An 18574-nucleotide genomic window follows, 5' to 3' on the forward strand; every position below is an offset into this window, starting at 1 on the left:
TGGATATATGATTAGATGTGAATATGATTTATGATTGGACACTACAATGTTATAGCCAACTTCACTTATTGTGATACTAGCTTTAATTATAAATGTGATTTATGAAAGTGTTAGGTTATTTACAAGAACAAGATTGAGATTCGGTGTTGCTATTTGCTACTACTAGTATTTATCTTTGAGCCAGTTGGTTTACCGTTGTAGAAGTTCTTCAACTAAGGGATACGGAAGAATATTAATAAAAAATGTAGTAATCAAGCAAGTTGTCATAAAATTTTTACTCATTCTATGTTTCAATATGCCAAATTCGTAGTTTCCTAGCATTTATTTTATTAGCAAGTTGTTATTCCCATCTATATTAATGCTTTATATGAAATTATGACAATATACAGTTTTAGTTGTTTTGAAAACCTTGTTGAATCAAATTTTGCATTTGTTTTGTTTGTAACTCAGTAAAGAAGAGAAGAATTTTCCAAAACAGCCAATCTAATTTCAAGAATTCAATGTCAACAAACCAGCCAATCTAATTCATTCATATACTTGCTTTTATAACATGTTCACAAAGACAAACAAATGCTCCTACTACAATATAAAACAACACTATAACTTAATCTGTAGTTCATTTTGTTTCCAAGAGTTTCTATGATGCAATAAGCTATGTATCCACTAGCTTTCTCACTTGTATATCTTTAGCTTCCTTGGCTTTCTCACTGGTGTGCTCAATGAGGTTTGGATGCCTCGGAGTAGATGATAGTATATGTAGCAGATCTGTTCAGCAAAAGAGAGGAAATAAATTGAACCTATCAATGAACTAGTAGCAAATTCAAAGTTTCAAACAGCAAGAGTAGATTTTGATTTTCAACTTTTCACCAGTTAATACATAGTTTAAAAGATGAAAAGTAAAAGTTAAGAAGTCAAGCAAGTAAACATACGCTTGCCTAAGCTTTGGATTTTTCCGCAGCATACTCTTGACAAGTCCTCGACTTGAAGAAGAAATATACATTGTCATTGTAAGTGAAATTCTATATCATCATTTAATTTTAACGAAAGGTAATATCAAATAAATTGAATGCTGCAGACATGCTTTATACAAATTAGAGAACTTCAATTCTAATCCAAAACAGCTTGAAGTTGGATCGTAGGATTTCAGCAAAAGAGAATCAAAAGCATCACAGTTAAATAGAACATAAGTAAAAGAATACAAAAGCATAATAGTTAAATTGAGTTGATTAAATTCAAGTTCAGCTACAAAATTGTAATGAAACAAAATTATCTTTTTTTAGCACTCAGTGACATAATTGCAAATATCTGACAGAGTAAACGAATTGCAAGCAATAAGAATATCAACTGCAAGCAATTTTGGTTCTTGAAAAACAATGAAAAACAGCAGACACATGACTAGGTTGCGTGCTCCAAAACTCAATCACCAATTCACCATCTAAACTTCATTTTTTCCCCCTTAAATTTCAAACACCACAAACTCGAGCAATCACTGTGGAGAACAACTTTTCAACTTGTGACTTTATGCAAACTTAACATGAGTTCTAATGCACGTGTTTTGTGACACACACGATTGCATCAAATATTAGCCTTTCAACATGTTCATTTCAGATAGTACCAAGTTAGTTAGTACCTCAAAATCAATACTATGAAAGTAATCTTCGAAAAAGAACTAGCTGGCAGGATCAAAGTGCGTTTGATGACATTTTAAAGCCTAAATATGAAACTATATGAGGTTATCTTTATTTGTTTGTTTTTTGTTTTCGGTCATGCTTTATTTGCTCGTTTGTTTTTTCTCGAGTTGATTCTTAGAGAAAATTTTAATTAGAGCAAACCCAATATTATACGATGTGGTCCAATGTATTTTAAAGGTTAATTTTAAAACCAACTATACAAAGTAGAATATACATTTTCAAAAAAGAAATGATACTTGCATCTTTTCACATGTTTTTTTCTTTTACAATTTAAAAAATATTATCTTCTTTTACCTTTTATTAATCACTTCTAATATCAAAAGTGAAATATATACAAAAATAATGCATATAATATTCTCCTCGTCAAAACAAACTAAGAAAACAACAACTCCAAAACTTAAATATTAGAGTTCATTACTATTTCAGAGTTCAGTTGAAAATCCAAAGGCTGAACGCATGTTTCAGAAAAAATAACACCAACTTCAAGTTATATTTACATAAACCTAGCCAAAATCATTTTGCTCCACAAGATGTCATTCGTGGCAATAAGCTACATTAATTTGCACATCAAGGTAAAATGGCTATTGCAAGCTTTGTTCCTTTAAGAATAAGAGTAGAACATAATCATCATCGTACTTCGTGTCAACATACCATCCATCTGTCATTTAATGATAGAATATAATAATAGCTATGTCCAAGAGATATTTTTCCAAGAATTGTAGGAATAATCTTTTATATTTGAGAGGCTCATAGGCACAAAACTGCAGGACATGCAAGGCATCTAATCCTACTTCCCCCCTTCAACCAAAAAATTATAACAATTCTCATACAGCTTTTAAGATTGGGATGGGAAACGCATAAAAAAGAAATAAGAAAGAAAGAAAAAAAAGCGGATAAAAAAAAGAAAGAAAAAACAAAACAATTTAACAGCACATCTTGTGACTTTTGTGCTAAAATTGGAACTCACATTCTATTCCTGAGAATCAGAAGCAGCTTCTTTCAAACATGACCTCATAATCTTTGCAAGCTTTGCACAAGCGTCGAGGCAAAGTTGCATTCCCTGCATGCGAGAAACTAGAATGTCACTGATAGTTTGTTCTGTTGCAATTAATAATTATGTTAATATAAGTTTCTCCCACTAGAGCCTAAACAAAACAGCAATGCATCAATCCTCTGAACAGGAAACCTAGGCATTTGCTAAGTATTGTTCTTCAGAACAATAACATAAATAGGCATACCTCGTTAATCTTTGGGGTGGACCATTCCCCAGTAACTGTAAGTTGAGTAATTTCATAGCGAGAAGGCATGCACGTAATCATCAAGCTTCCATCTTGGGAATTTTCCTCCTCAAAAATAGGATCAATGACAAGATTCTTACTGAGACAGGACTGCAATCATTGAAAAAAATAAAGAAACGTGTGATTTTGGGGCTAATCAAAACTAAGTAAAGATTGCAGAAGATCAAGTTCGATAGTAAATCAAAATTTCAAGACAAAGTTTATAATAGACACAGCTTAACCACCAATGAAGCAGGTATAAACGCATTCAGAAGACTGCAAATGTGAGAAAGATTCATACCACAGAAACTGATGCAACGAGATCATACATCATTATTCCAGCATCAGCCAGGGCAAGGCTAGCACATGATATGACAACTGGGAGATCACCTTCATAAATAATAATAATATTGATGATTCAAAATCGGCAAACAGAACATATTTTGTCCAATCATCTCAATTAAATTACATCTCTGATGTCTTCAAAGTTTAATATAGGATCATTCATCACAATTTCTTATCATACAAATCAAAGATTTGTGCTTATGAAAGCTGCATCCCAAGAGAACAAGAACCTGAGTACAATAACAGATTGACCCAGTAAATAACTAAATACTAACATTTTATGTGTCCACAAGTAAATGGTAAATTGTATAAAACACAAGACATGGTAACCATATGCACACAGCAGTCTTAATTGAAGAAAACTTGCACTACATTAATCACTATGGAAGACAGTATAGTAGGCATATGCCATCAACTCCCATATCTACTTGAGTAATTAAGGCCTCACACAGAAGAGCTTCTGATTGAAAAAAGTGGTTCAACTATAAGAAATGACATCTTTTCCCACACAAGTCACAAGGTGTTACCACACTTAAGTGTGGGTCTAAGCTAATCCTTCTGAGGCATCTGACATATTTTGGCCTCTGGTAGTGAAATTCAAACCTTGGTTCTGAAAGAACAATTAACGTAACTTCATTTTTATATTGCTTTTAGGTAACTTATTCAGAAAATCATCATCCTTAATTTCTAACCATTGAATACAACATCTCTTATCAAGCAAACAGAAATACATTATGAAATGAAAGCTTACTGCCGCCAGATTCCAACACCAAAGCAAAAACATCCACAGTGGTCTTGGGGAAAGATTCTAATATTATTGCACCCTCCAAAGCTTTATGAAGCATTGCAGTGTATTCTTTGTGATCTGACCCCTAACTTTGTGAGATTTAAGATATTAAATGCTTAATAGCAATATATGCAACAAAGGGAAAAACAAATTCCTACGATTTTTTTAAAATACCTGTCCACGAACTGGGCTTGCAAACGTTGTATAGCTAACATTGCAATTTAAACGCCCTATATCACTGTACATCATTGCCTTCTTGCTCTCTCTAGGCCCGAATCTGAAGAGCAAAATGCAAATAATAAATCCATGTTACATGAAGGAACAAACAAGAGCTGCGGAAAAACACACCACAGCAAGCTGATTTAGTAATTAACACAATCCAATTAAGAGAATTACTCACACAGCTACAATGACCTTGGTACTTCCAAATTCTGCATAGGCTGATCCTGATGCAGCATTCACAGCACCAGTCCTGAAAACTGCAACATGCAAGCATTTTCCCATTAGGTGGAATCAGCTACATTAATCATCCGATGCCCATCAAACAATGCTTCAAATGAGATATCGAAAAGATGAAAACCAAGCAAAAGATTCTGAAGAGACATACATTATCAAATTTCAAATTTCCAAAAACTCAGAAGTCTACATTGGCAGTTAAGTAGTTTATCATAAGCTCAAGTGAGTGCATCTCATATATTTATTTACAAATTATTTCTGCTCCAGCACACACCATTCTTTATGATAATATAATGTTCACTTTAATCATACCATGATCAACACTTTCAATTAGTCACCAAAAAAAAAAAAACACTTCAATTATTCAACATGACACACAATACAATATAATACAATACAATACACCTTACAATTCAGCATGTATCCATTGTAAAAGAATATCATTAAACATTTTCAGTTACCCCTAATGAAGAAAAACAAAAGATTATTACCGAAACATGATCTCAAAGACTAAGGTTTGGATTGAAATAATAATAATAATTAAAAAAATAAACGGAAATGGAAGGTGGGAGGGGTTACAAGCAGGTCTGCACTGGTGGAAGCCGCGGCCATCAGGTCGGACCCAGTCTTCTTGGAAAAGGGAAGTTTTCTTCTTCTGAGTAGTCGGAGACGGCGAGTACGTGGCCGGAGCGCTTCCGCCTTTGCCGGCCATTGTCTCCAAACGGCGGTGACCCGTGCAGTGAAAAGTCAGAACACAAAAACACGAACACGAACACGCACACAAACTGTTTGTTGTTTTGTTTCTTTCTCCCTTTTGCCTTTTCCGTTTCTTTTTTCACAAAATAATAAAAAAAAGTCAAAAATCAGCGCACAGAGGGAAGAGGACAGCGACAGAGCAGATGCGCTCCGACGAGAAGCAAACGGACGACAGCGATGCCGATGGGAGGAGTGGGAGATTGGTGGCGACGTGAGGGTTCTCTGACAACACCGGCGGCGACGGGACCCTATGACCGACGTGAGCAGTTCGGTGATGGAGAAGGTGGGGGTGAGTGGCTGCTGCTCTTGCTAGGGCTACTAGTCTTCTCAGTTCTCTCAGGTGAGAGTGGATTACTAATTTTTTTTTTAATTATAAAACGTCGTCGTTTTTTCGAGCACCCATCGGACCGGACACACCCTTGAAAACCGGACCAATTTTCGCGGTTCATCAATTAACCTCCGGTTCAACCGGTTTTTTCCCTGGTTTTTTGCTGAACAATTTCGGTTTTAAGAACAAAAAGCAAAAATGAGTCAAATGACTATTTTAAGTATTAATTTCGAACTTCGAACTTCGAACCCATAAATATGTTTTAGTTTTTTTTTTAATGAATAATATCGTAATACGTATTCATTGTATTCTCATAATATAGTTTTTAGAGAATGATATATATGTTACAACATCGAAGGATAAGAATGATGGGTGAATCTGATTTCGAAAGGAGCAAATTCTTATATAGCACAATTAATAATGTTTGAAAAGAAAAATTTATTTGCTTATAAAAGCATGAATGAGGTAATAAAATTTTACACACATAACTACAAATATTTTTCTTTCTTTTTCTCTTTATAGCAATAAAATTATCTTCTCTCTCCATACACTATTAATAATTTCTCTTTATTTATCTTTACGTTACTGCATATAAATATATAAATTATTTTATCGAGTTAATTATATTAATATTAGAGTCTTCTATTTACATATCTTTATTTTATATTTACATCTTTCTTATTTATTTAGTTGTTTTACAACACATTATCAGTACGAGACTCTGATCAAATTTTTAGAAAGATTCAGGTAACAAATTTTCATTATGTCGAAACTCTCTCATCTTGAATTTAATACTCTTGATATATCTGGAAACAATTATTTATCATGGATATTAAATGCTGAAATCCATCTTGATTCAATGGATCATGGAGATACCATTAAGGATGAAAATAATGCATCCCAAAAGGATAAAGTCAAAGCCATGATTTTTCTCCGTTGTCATCTTGACGAAGGATTGAAAAATGAATATCTCACATTAAAAGATCCTACAGATCTTTGGAAAGACCTTGAAGAAAAGTACAATCATAAAAAAATGGTGATACTTCCTCAAGCCCGATATTAATAGACGCACTTGCGTTTACAAGATTTTTAATCTATAAATGAATATAATTCTGCAATGTTTCGAATCACCTCACGAATGAAATTATGTGGGGAAAAGATAACTGACCATGATATGTTGGAGAAAACTTTCTCAACTTTCCATGCCTCGAATGTGCTCCTACAGCAGCAGTATCGAGAAAAAGGATTTAAAAAATATTCTGAATTAATTTCTTGTCTTCTTGTTGCTGAATGCAACAATGAATTGCTATTGAAAAATCATGAAGCGCGCCCAACTAGCGCCGTCCCATTTCCTGAAGTAAATGCGGCAAATTACCCCATAAAAGGTAAATGGCAAGACTTTAATAACAAGAAAAATTATGGAAGGAAAAGGAATTATATTCAAAAGAGATGATCTCATCAGAAGTGGGATAAAGAAAGAAATATCGGGCAGAATAAATCAACAAAGGATAAGTGTTTCCGTTGTGGTGGAAATGGCCATTGGTCACGTACCTGCCGTACCCCAAGGCACCTAGTCGATCTTTACCAGACATCTTTGAAAAAGGACAACAAGGGAAAAGAGTCGAATTTTGTTTCAAATGATGCTGAAAATTCCACCACTCATTATGATGTATCTGATTTCTATGAGGATCCTGAAGGAAATATTGGTCATTTGATCAATGATGGAATAGTTTAATGTGTGAGATTGTTAAGTATTCATGTAAATAAATAATGTAAAGAACTTATTGTTAAGTTTTATTTTCTATGTATTTAAGTTTTAAATATGATGTATATAAATAATAAAATATTAATGTTTATAAATTTTGAAATCATTAAATATGTCATGTTTTAAAATAAAATTTTAGTATATGACATTATTTTTATGTGCAATATTTCTTAGAAAAATAATTCCGATCAAGAATTCAATTTAATTATGCATACTACTCATTTTCTCATTTTATTATTATTTGTCTTTGAAGAGAATGGCAAGGATATGTAATGAAGATGTATGCCTTGCGGATAGTGCAACTTCGCACACTATTCTCAAAAGTAATATATATTTTAGCCATCTTGTGCCAAAAGAAGAATGTGTTAATACTATTATTGGCTCAGGCAATGTGATTGAAGGCTCCGGAAGAGCTATAATTTTGTTTCCCAGAGGAACAAAATTCATAATAAATAATACAGTGTTGTCTACCAAGTCTCGAAGAAACTTGTTGAGCTTTAAAGATATTCGCCGAAATGGATATCATATTGAGACTATGAATAAGGAAAGTCATGAGTACTTATATATCACAACTCATGATTCAAATAAAAAGGTTATATTAGAAAAGTTGCCCTCACTTTCATCTGGATTATATTATACCAAGATTAGTGCAATTGAATCACATGCCACTGTAAACCAGAAGTTTACTAGCCTAAATGAATTCATAACATGGCACGACCGATTGGGTCATCCGGGAACAACTATGATGAGGAGAATTATTGAAAACTCTCATGGATATTCACTAAAGAACCAGAAGATTCTTAAAACTAGTGAATTTTGTTGTGCTGCATGTTCTCAGGGAAAGTTAATTTTAAGACCATCACCAATAAAGGTTGGATTTGAGTCTCCTGAATTCCTAGAAAGGATTCAAGGTGATATATGTGGACCTATTCATCCACCATGTGGATCTTTTAGATATTTTATGGTCTTGATAGACGCATCTTCGAGATGGTCACATGTGTGCTTATTGTCCTCTCGCAACCTGGCATTTGCGAGATTACTGGCTCAAATTATTCGATTAAAAGCACAATTTCCAGAAAATTCAATCAAAGCAATTCGTCTTGATAATGCTGCTGAATTTACTTCCCAAGCTTTTGATGCTTATTGTATGGCTAATGGAATAAGTGTTGAACATCCAGTAGCTTATGTTCACACACAAAATGGGTTAGTAGAATCACTTATTAAACGCCTCCAATTAATTGCTAGACCCTTACTTATGAGAACAAATCTCCCAACCTCGATTTGGGGGCATGCAATTTTACATGCTGCAACACTTATTCGTTTGAGGCCAATGAGTTATCATCAGTTCTCTCCTATGCAATTAGCTTTTGACCAACAGCCAAATATTTCCCATTTAAGAATATTTGGGTGTGTGATATATGTTCCCATTGCACCACCTAATCGCACCAAAATAGGACCCCAAAGAAAATTGGGGATATATGTTGGATATGATTCTCCATCTATAGTGAGGTATCTTGAGATACAAACTGGAGATGTATTTAAAGCCCGGTTTGCAGATTGTCATTTTGATGAATCAAAATTTCCAACATTAGGGGGAGAGAATAAGCTTCCTGAAAAGGAACTTAATTGGAATGCATCATCGTTGATGCATTTAGATCCTCGATCAGGGCAATGTGAACTAGAAGTTCAAAAGATTATACATTTGCAAAGAATAGCAAATGAATTGCTTGATGCATTTTCCACTACAAATAGGATAACCAAATCTTATATACCAGCAGAAAATGTCCCAATTCGAATTGATGTCCCAGTTGGACAAATTGCTATCGAAGCAAATACACGCCAGAAGCGTGGCAGGCCTGTCGGTTCTAAAGACTAAAATCATCGAAAAAGAAAAGAGGTAAATACGATTCCTGTTGAAAAAGACATAGTAAAGACACCTGCAGTTGTCCAAAATTCTGATATAGTTTTAACGCCAGAAGACGTTCAGGTACCTGAAAATTATGAAAATGACGAGATCTCGATAAATTATGTCTTTATAGGAGAGAAATGGGACCGAAATAAGACAATTGTCAATGAAATATTTGCATATAATGTGGCATTGAATATCATGCATGAAAATAAGGATCTTGAGCCAAGATCAGTCAAAGAATGTCAACAAAGGAATGATCGGCCAAAATGGAAAGAAGCCATGAAGGCTGAATTAGACTCACTTGCAAAATGTGAAGTCTTTGGACCTGTAGTCCGTACACCTGAAGATGTAAAACCTGTTGGATACCGATGGGTATTTGTGAGAAAACGAAATGAGAAAAATGAAGTTGTGCGCTACAAAGCCCGACTTGTGGCACAAGGTTTTTCACAAAGACCCGGTATAGATTATGAAGAAACGTATTCCCCTGTAGTAGATGCGATAACATTGCGTTATTTGGTCAGTTTATCTGCATATCATAAACTGCATATGCATTTAATGGATGTGGTAACAGCCTACTTATATGGCTCATTAGATCGGGATATCTATATGAAAGTCCTTGAAGGATTAAAGATATCTAAACCATCCAATAAATATTCGCAAGGGTTATACTCAGTCAAATTGCAAAGATCTTTATATGGTCTGAAGCAATCTGGACAAATGTGGTATAATCGTCTCACTGAGTATCTGGCCAAAAACGATTTCAAGAATGATGATATATGCCCGTGTGTTTTCATAAAGAAAACTGCATCTGGATTCATTATAATTGCTGTGTACGTTGATGATTTAAATATCATTGGGACTCCTGAAGAGATTCCAACAATTATAAAAACTCTAAAAGAAGAGTTTGAGATGAAAGATCTTGGAAAGACTAAATTTTGTCTCGGCCTGCAGATTGAGCATACAAAAGATGGGATCTTTATTCATCAAACAACATACACAGAAAATATCTTAAAGAGATTTTATATGGATAAGTCACATCCATTAAGTACCCCAATGATTATAAGATCTTTAGATGTGGAAAAGGATCAATTCCGTACTAAAGAAGAGAATGAAGATATCCTTGGTCCTGAAGTACCATATCTTAGTGCCATTGGAGCGCTAATGTATCTTGCTAATAATACGCGACCTGACATATCATTCGCGGTGAATTTACTAGCAATATATAATTCCTCTCCAACCAGAAGATATTGGAGCGGAATCAAACAAATTTTTCGATATCTTCATGAAACAGTTGATATGGGATTGTTTTATCCCTATGGATCCAGGTCACAACTAGTTGGCTATGCAGATGCTAGATACTTATCTGATCCACACAAAGGGAGATCTCAAACAGGATACCTGTTCACATATGGTGGTACAGCTATATCATGGAGGTCCACAAAACAAACGATAGCAGCAACCTCATCAAATCATGCTGAAATACTGGCGATTCATGAAGCTAGTCGCGAGTGTTTTTGGCTGAGGAGTCTGATTCAATATATTCTGTCATCATGTGAACTGATTGATCATAAGATAGCTCCAACTGTTCTGTTTGAAGATAATACAGCATGCATTGCTCAACTTAAAGGCGGATACATCAAAGGCGATAGAACAAAGCATATTTCTCCCAAATTCTTTTTCACTCATGATCTTCAAAATTAGGGGATAATTGATATCCAACAGATTCGATCAAGTGACAATCTGACAGATTTATTCACAAAGTCACTCCCAAAATTCTCCTTTGAAAGATTGGTACATGAGATTGGGATGCACCGATTTTGAGACATTAAATGATGTCAGCAAGAGGGGGAGAATGTACTCTTTTTTCATTGGTAAGGTTTTTTCCCATTGGGTTTTTCTTGACAAGGTTTTTAATGAGACAGTTCTTATCACAAAGAATATTGTACTATTTTTCCTTCACTAAAATTTTTTCCCACTGAATTTTTCTTTAGTAAGGTTTTAATGAGGCATATTCCTAAATGAGCATCCAAGGGGGAGTGTTACAACATGGAAGGATAAGGATGAATGCTCATTTATGGGTGAATCTGATTTCCCATGCTGGAAGGAGCAAATTCTCATATAGCACAATTAATAATGTTTGAAAAGAAGAATTTGTCTGCCTATAAAAGCATAAACGAGGCAATAGAATTTTACACACACAATTACAAATATTTCCCTTTCTCTCTCTTTTTACGTTACTGCATATAAATATATAAATTATTTTATCGAGTTAATTATATTAATATTAGAGTCTTCTATTTACATATCTTTATTTTATATTTACATCTTTTTTATTTATTTAGTTGTTTTACAACAATATATATTATTTTTAGTTTAAAAAATAATTGATAAGAGTAAAAAAAGATAAAAAAAATGTATCTTTTATACCATAAAAATTTTTAAAAAATGTATTATTTAATTTTTAACATACAGTTAGTGTAAAATAATTTTACAAATGTATCAAATTATGTAATGTTATATAAATAAAAATAATTATCTTTTATATTGATCATATGAATAGTCATAAAAAATAAATATTATTAGATGAGTATATAAAATATTTTATATCGATAATGTATCAAAATTAAACTCAATAAAACATAATAAAATATTTTTTATAGTTCTAATACCTATCAAAATAATGGGGAAGACGGGGGAAGTTATTTTCATAATCTTTTACCATCTTTTGTCTTTGTTCATGGAATTGTATTTGTATGAACATAAGAATCTTGATATCTTGATAGCACAACAAAACCAAGTTGTAGCATATTCATGGAAATCTACTCCTAGCTAGGTTCTAAATACATACATACAAACTACCTAAGCTAGCTACCATGAGAATACAAATTCTACAACCACACAAGGTCTTGTTTATGATTCTCTCTAAACTTATATATATCACCCTTATAGAACTCACTTGTTCTCTTCACCAAAACAAGTGAAGCAAAAGCATCAAAGAGTATGATAGTAGCAAAAATGACAAAAGTGAAAATATAACAATCCATTCCAATGCATACTTCCCACCTCCTCATTCAAACTAACACTATGATCAATTTTTTTGAGTTGCAAAAAAAATTCACATAAGAACATATAGGGCTCCCTAGGTGCCAATAATTCAGCAATGCACCATCGTGTTTCAGGCCAAAAATCTCAGATAATTGTGGCTGAAATCAATGGAATTTGAGCACCAAAGCAGAATCCAATTATGAAACTTGCTATGTATAGCCCATTGTCATTGTGAAGCACAATTGCCACATGACCAATCACTGAGACGAATAGAGAAATTGTTACCAACCATGGCCTTGGTAACTTGTATAGTCCTAACAATGTCTCATGCAAAACCAGAAAAAACTCTCCCAAAGAAATTCCATACACTTACTAGAGATACAAAATACTGAGTTTTAATCTTTGAGTACCCTAAAGATTCACCAAGCTGTCCAAGGTTGTCAATTGCTGCCAAATTAGCACCAAGCCCACATGCTGAAACAAAGAATATCAGAAACATGTCAACACTTAAAAGTGCTTGTAAGATTGTGTGGTCTCCTCCTCTTTCAGGCTTATTCAATATGCTTTTAAAACAAGCATACATTGTTGTTGATGTTGCTGGCTCTGCCTTATTCTTATTATTGTTGTTATTATTATAATTCTCTTAATTCTCAATGATGACATTGAGATTCTCACTCTCAGCAAGTTTCCATAAGAATAGATCCTCTCTTATGGCAGCAGAGAGGCAGGACAAGCAAGAACAGAAAGATTAGAAATGCACTCAAATGATATGCAAACTTTGAATGATGACATTTAAACAACTGAGCAATGGTGATACCCAAGATGAAAGTTGTAAAGGCAGTGGCTATGTAAAAGAAATGAAAAAAAGGGTCTTGTGTCATTCAATTGTGTTCAAGATTCTGATCTTTGATTGCAAAAATTACTTGTTGCTGCCATGTCTTGTGATGGTTTTCTCCAAGTTTGTCTCCAATTGGATTGAAAGGTCTTTGTTAAAAGAAATTCGCAGGAATTGATGTAAGAATGTCGGGTTGAGTGTTGGTAGAGAGATTGTTATTGACAATTGAATTGTCAGAGTCATCATTGGAGGAAGCCATGGATCTTTAGCCTTAAGCTCTTGATACCATGAAAGCTTTCTAACAGAATTGAAAAGAAAGAAAGAAGGAAAACAGAAAAGAGGAAGAGAAGCAGAATTTGAAAACTGAAAAATGAGAGATTTCTTGTATTACAAAGTGACTAAACAGAAAATGGAATTATGCATTACTTCTCTAAGTCTGGCGTACAACCAATATATATACATACAGCAAGACTCAGACTTAGCCAATGCTAACTGAAAGCCAACAACCAAAAATATCTAAGTCAACTAACACTATCCTTTCCACTTTACAGGGGTGTCCAGTATTCGTTTCACCGATATAGGAAAAAATCTCAAGGTGGATGTAGGTCATGGCAGAGTGTCCAGAAGAGGTGCTCAAGAGATTATTGAAAAAATGCACAACAGATTGGCCAGTTGAAAGGGCCATTTGTTGAACAAAGTCAGGCGGAATTTTTTAATTAAATCAGTTATTTCTTCCATTCCCATCTATCAGACGCAAATTTGTCTTCTTCCCTTTTATGTTCGTGACAAAATTAATTCTATCAGCTATCAATTTTAATGGAAAGGAGAAAAGAATGATAAAGGGCTTCCTCTTCTTAAATGGGAAATTAAACCGTGGACTCTCCAAAGAAAGCTGGAGCTCTTGGCATTGGAGATGCTAATTGTGCTAATATTGTTATCGTTAGGAAATTGGTTTGGCAAATTTTAAATCATCTGGAAAAGCTGTGGGTCCAGTTACTGGCGAATAAATATTTACACAATTGTACAAGTTTGGAGCTGATTATTCCCAGAAATGCATCTAATTGCTGGAGTATTAATACTAAGGGTTTTTCCTTGTGACATAGGACCTTTAACTCAATCTCTCTGGCATGACTCTTGGATGCCCCAAAATAGAATCTGTGATGACATCCCTTACATACACATATCTAACATTGATTTTTCTGTTAATCATGTCTAAAAATTTAGCTTAGAATTTGGATAATCTGGCCACCCCAATTACCAGGGAGGTGAAAGAAAAATTCTAGTTTCAATCCTTCTACTCAGATGGCTCCCAACCCGGTTGGAGGTGGAACTTAGCCTCATCGAAACAGTATTCTAATAGATACGGTTAATAATGGATTTTGGAGCGAAAACTTGTGGAATCAAAATGCTAATTGGAATTGGATTTGGCAAACTAACATTCCAGAAAAAATCAAATTATTAGTTTGGCTGTCTTCATGAAGTCCTACCTTCTGATGCTCTTCGGCCATAGCTGAAGGCTTTGTCTCAAACTTCTACCTCAGATGTAAGAAGCCAGAAACGGTCTTACACTGTCTTATTGAGTGTAATAAGGCGCAAGAAATTTGAGGATTTCTAGACCCTGAAGTTATTCGTAGGGCGACATGATGTAATAGTGCGAACTAGTTCCGGGAGCTCATGAAGAGAGAGAAGAGTTGCCCTTTTTGCAGGAATTTGGTGATTTTGGTACCAAAGAAACAAAGAGATCTTCAACCCCTCTCATGAATGGAATGAATGCCAAAGTGGCGCTTAATGCAAACACCATTCCCGAGCAGTATAACCTCAACAACCTCCGATCTCTTTATCAAACACCATTTCTCGAACTTTAGTATTGTTTCAACAATCTTAAAATAAATAAAAATAAATAATAAAAAAAACACGCACACATACACAAAGCAATAAATAAACATCACAACCGCATCGCATCTACCATACCCATTGCTCCAAGAAAGCAATAAATAAAACATCACAACCGCATCTATCATACCCTTTGCTCCCAGATAAACCTTACATACGCTAGTGTAGGCACAATCCAAGATCTAAAATAGACTGTTTTTCTTTTCACTGGAACATCACGGATGAAGCTAACACTAGATAGTGATGGTTTGTCAGTAACAAGTGACAAAATTATGGTAAAGTTTAAGACTGCCACATAAGAAATTAAAGTTTTCAACAATCTATTATCAAATTGAAACATGTGAGAGATGATGAATATTCACATAACTACCAAAAATCTAACTACATGCTACAACTAATGAAACAACCACCAGGAATATGGCATAAAATCCTATTTAAAAGTAATAAGGGGAAAATAGAACTTAATCTTTTAAGCAACAACACAATGCGACAAAAAAGTTTCTAAGAATCATCATCGCCAGCAGCCTTGGACGAAGTTCCGGTCTTCTTAGGAAGCAAGAGGTTGTGGATGTTGGGCATCACACCACCGTTGGCAATTGTGACATCTCCAAGAAGCTTGCTTAACTCTTCGTCATTTCTAACCGCCAATTGAATGTGACGTGGCACAATTCTAGTCTTCTTGTTATCTCTCGCAGCGTTGCCAGCTAACTCAAGAACCTGAAAATGCCATAATAACATCTAACAACTTCAGAAACCCAAATATTCATAAACTCGAGCTCAGTCCTAAATCTGAAACATTAAGCCTAATTTAAAAGTAAACTTAAGATATAACAAACTTGTAGTTGACCAACATGGTTAATAATCTAAAAAATGACCTCAACTTAGCCCAAAAAAAATTGACTCTCTAACGTTACTCTTTAGGAAAAAAATCCTACACGCTAAACATTGCCTAAAAGGAAATCTCTTAACCCCAATTAAAAGATTAACATTGAATCATGAAACCCTAGATTTAACATCGAAGTTCCAAATTTTGGATTTTTTTTTTTTTGGTGACAAATTTTGGATTTGAAAAAGACAAAAATTTTTATTTTTTTGAATTTTTAAATTTAAAAATTAAATTTTTTTTGGAAAATTAAAAAATAAAATAAAGTCTAGATTTAACATCGAAGTTGCAAATACATATGAAAAAATCAAAAGATAAACCCGATCAGGAAAGAATTGAAAAGATGAAAATCTGCAATATTTAAATTCATAGCAACGGAAATCCAAACTACTGGAAATTTCGACAAATCTCAAAACCCTAGAAATTAACAAGGTAAGCCAAGAAATTAAAGACTTAATTGAAACCAAGCCAAGGCAAAATTACCTCGGCGGCTAGGTATTCAAGGACGGCGGCGAGGTAAACGGGCGCGCCGGCACCGACACGTTCGGCGTATTTCCCAGCCTTCAGGAACCGGGCAATACGACCAACGGGGAATTGAAGACCGGCCTTGCTGCTCCGAGAGGTGGCCTTCTTGGCGTTGCCAGATCCTAATGTTTTGCCTCGACCCGCCATTAACGAAGATTTGATGCTTTGGTTTAACGGAAAGAGAGTGATCCTTTGAGAGGTTAGCGAGAGAATATTAGAGGATGAATGAAGGTTTAGGCGGTTGCGACATTTATATATAGCACGTTGTGTGCGACTGAAGTTGTGGCCAATCAAATTGAATGACGCGGATCGTGCTTTTACACTATCAGATGGGTGCAATGTGGACGGTTGAGATAGGGTTTGGGAAGTGACTGAATTGACGAAAATGCCGCCAGACTTTTAATTTTTTTTTTTCTTAAAAGGTAAAAAGTTTGAAATCTTTTTCTAAAAAAATATATTTTCTTTGAATAAATGATCTAAATATTCAATCAATCGATTAAATAGCATTTGTTATGAGATTTTGAGATAGGGATTGAGATACTGAAATTTAATATTATATTTGTTGGTTTATAGATTGGTACTAAAATTTTTATTTCTGTCTTCAAGATTTTGATATTTCAATACCTCCAAAAAATGAGGATACAGGAGATTAAAATTTTTAAAGATGGAGACTGAAACTTTAATAACATTTTATACCTAAAATACTCTCATTTTAATTAATTAATTCTAATTTTATTTTTTGTACAAATTAAATTAGAGTTTCATTCTTATTTCAATTTCTGTCTTCCATCTTGCACCAAACAGAATAGAGATTTATTTCAATATTTGTCTCTTAATTTCTGTCTCTTAGTCTCAATCTTTCCGTCTCTGTCTCTCCACCAAATGTTTTAATGTACTAATTAGTTGTAAATTTTTTGAAATTACTAATTTATATTTACCTTCTCTTTAAAGACAGCGAGTAACAGGAACAGAAATAATAATAAGAGATAATTGTAGTAGTGTACATAATTTTTTGGATCGTCTTTTATGACTACCACTATTAGTACTACGTTCTTAGACATTGCCAAGATCTGCTACTGTTTTGTGCTATTTATGAGTGGTGTTTACGTTAGTTTTTGGTTGTGAAGTACGGACACTAATACGGATACGGAATACGTTTAGATATGGAATATAGGAACACACAAATTTAAAATTTTTATATGACACAGAAATACAATATATTTATAAAATATAAAGTTTTTTTTAGATAAATTATAATTATATTTTAGTATTTTATTGATATTAAAATATAAATTAATTTTTTAATTATTTTTAATATTTTATTTTAATAATTAATAATATATACTATTTTAAAACTCATTTCAAGAATATATATTAAGAATAAGGTTAGATATGTCGACACGCTGATACGTGATGGCATTTAGGTGTGTCTAAATATGTCCAAAGAAAAAATTTATGTTTTATTAAGACACGTTTTGGACACAGAAAACACACCTGTCAAACGACATCTATTGACACTCGTTTGTCCAACACAATTAAAGTTTTCTATTTGTAAAAGAACTATTAGCTTATTATTGTAATATTAGTATTGTAACTCTTTTTAATTACAGTGTTGCTATACATTTAAGTTTTATTGGCAACTAAATTTAATTAAATTGGTCTAATTTTAACAAAAATGAATTATATTAATGAGAGTGTGAATACATACTCTAACTATCCTACAAACGCAAACGTAAATAATAACTACAATAACAACAAAGTCTTGTCCCACTAAGTGAGGTCAGCTACATGAATCAAACGATGTCATTGTGCTCTGTCATGTATCATGTCTACAGAGAGACCGTTTACATGTAGATCTCGTTTGACCACCTCATGGATGGTCTTCTTAGGTCTTCTTTTGCCTTTCGCCCCTTATCCATCTTCCATCTCATCCACCCTCCTGACTGGATGTTCTATCTGTCTTCTTCTCACATGTCCAAACCACCTGAGACGCGATTCAACCATCTTTTCCACAATGGGTGCTACTCCAACTCTCTCCCTTATATCTTCATTTCTTATTTTATCCAATCACGTATGACT

General features: G+C 33.8%; 2 protein-coding genes across 4 annotated transcripts; both read right to left on the reverse strand.

Moving 5' to 3' along the window:
* Positions 1 to 496: 496 nt before the first annotated feature.
* Positions 497 to 5640, reverse strand: LOC130966720 (exosome complex component RRP41-like). 3 transcript variants are annotated; one of them, XR_009081296.1, is made up of 9 exons: positions 5136 to 5640; positions 4501 to 4579; positions 4275 to 4377; positions 4065 to 4185; positions 3270 to 3358; positions 2930 to 3079; positions 2659 to 2751; positions 930 to 980; positions 497 to 765 (listed from the first exon to the last, which is right to left on the reverse strand). XR_009081296.1 is itself a non-coding variant. In XM_057891542.1 (8 exons), the coding sequence occupies exons 1-7, from the start codon at positions 5266 to 5268 to the stop codon at positions 2662 to 2664; spliced, it is 765 nt and encodes a 254-aa protein (XP_057747525.1). In that variant the 5' UTR covers positions 5269 to 5640; the 3' UTR covers positions 497 to 765; positions 2659 to 2661. The 3 variants fall into 3 exon arrangements, 2 of the variants coding, with proteins under 2 accessions (XP_057747525.1, XP_057747526.1); XM_057891542.1 differs by lacking the exon at positions 930 to 980; XM_057891543.1 differs by lacking the exons at positions 497 to 765; positions 930 to 980 and adding an exon at positions 1021 to 2349.
* Positions 5641 to 15383: 9743 nt separating this feature from the next.
* LOC130970353 (probable histone H2A.1) lies at positions 15384 to 16716 on the reverse strand. Its single transcript, XM_057896422.1, has 2 exons — positions 16454 to 16716; positions 15384 to 15804 (listed from the first exon to the last, which is right to left on the reverse strand). The coding sequence occupies exons 1-2, from the start codon at positions 16640 to 16642 to the stop codon at positions 15589 to 15591; spliced, it is 405 nt and encodes a 134-aa protein (XP_057752405.1). The 5' UTR covers positions 16643 to 16716; the 3' UTR covers positions 15384 to 15588.
* Between the last annotated feature and the right edge of the window lie 1858 nt (positions 16717 to 18574).

The sequence above is a fragment of the Arachis stenosperma genome, chromosome 3 (genome assembly GCF_014773155.1).
Source record: "Arachis stenosperma cultivar V10309 chromosome 3, arast.V10309.gnm1.PFL2, whole genome shotgun sequence".
NCBI classification, from domain to species: Eukaryota; Viridiplantae; Streptophyta; class Magnoliopsida; order Fabales; family Fabaceae; genus Arachis; species Arachis stenosperma.

Excerpts from the sequence above, each read along its gene's own strand:
- LOC130966720 (XM_057891542.1), bottom strand. The coding sequence starts at position 5,268 with ATGGCCGGCAAAGGCGGAAGCGCTCCGGCCACGTACTCGCCGTCTCCG. Across the intron at positions 4,186-4,274 it reads CAAGCCCAGTTCGTGGACAG|GGGTCAGATCACAAAGAATA; the intron begins GTATTTTAAAAA and ends TCACAAAGTTAG. Across the intron at positions 3,359-4,064 it reads GGTGTTGGAATCTGGCGGCA|GTGATCTCCCAGTTGTCATA; the intron begins GTAAGCTTTCAT and ends TTATTTATGAAG.
- LOC130970353 (XM_057896422.1), bottom strand. The coding sequence starts at position 16,642 with ATGGCGGGTCGAGGCAAAACATTAGGATCTGGCAACGCCAAGAAGGCC. Across the intron at positions 15,805-16,453 it reads TTGAATACCTAGCCGCCGAG|GTTCTTGAGTTAGCTGGCAA; the intron begins GTAATTTTGCCT and ends TGGCATTTTCAG.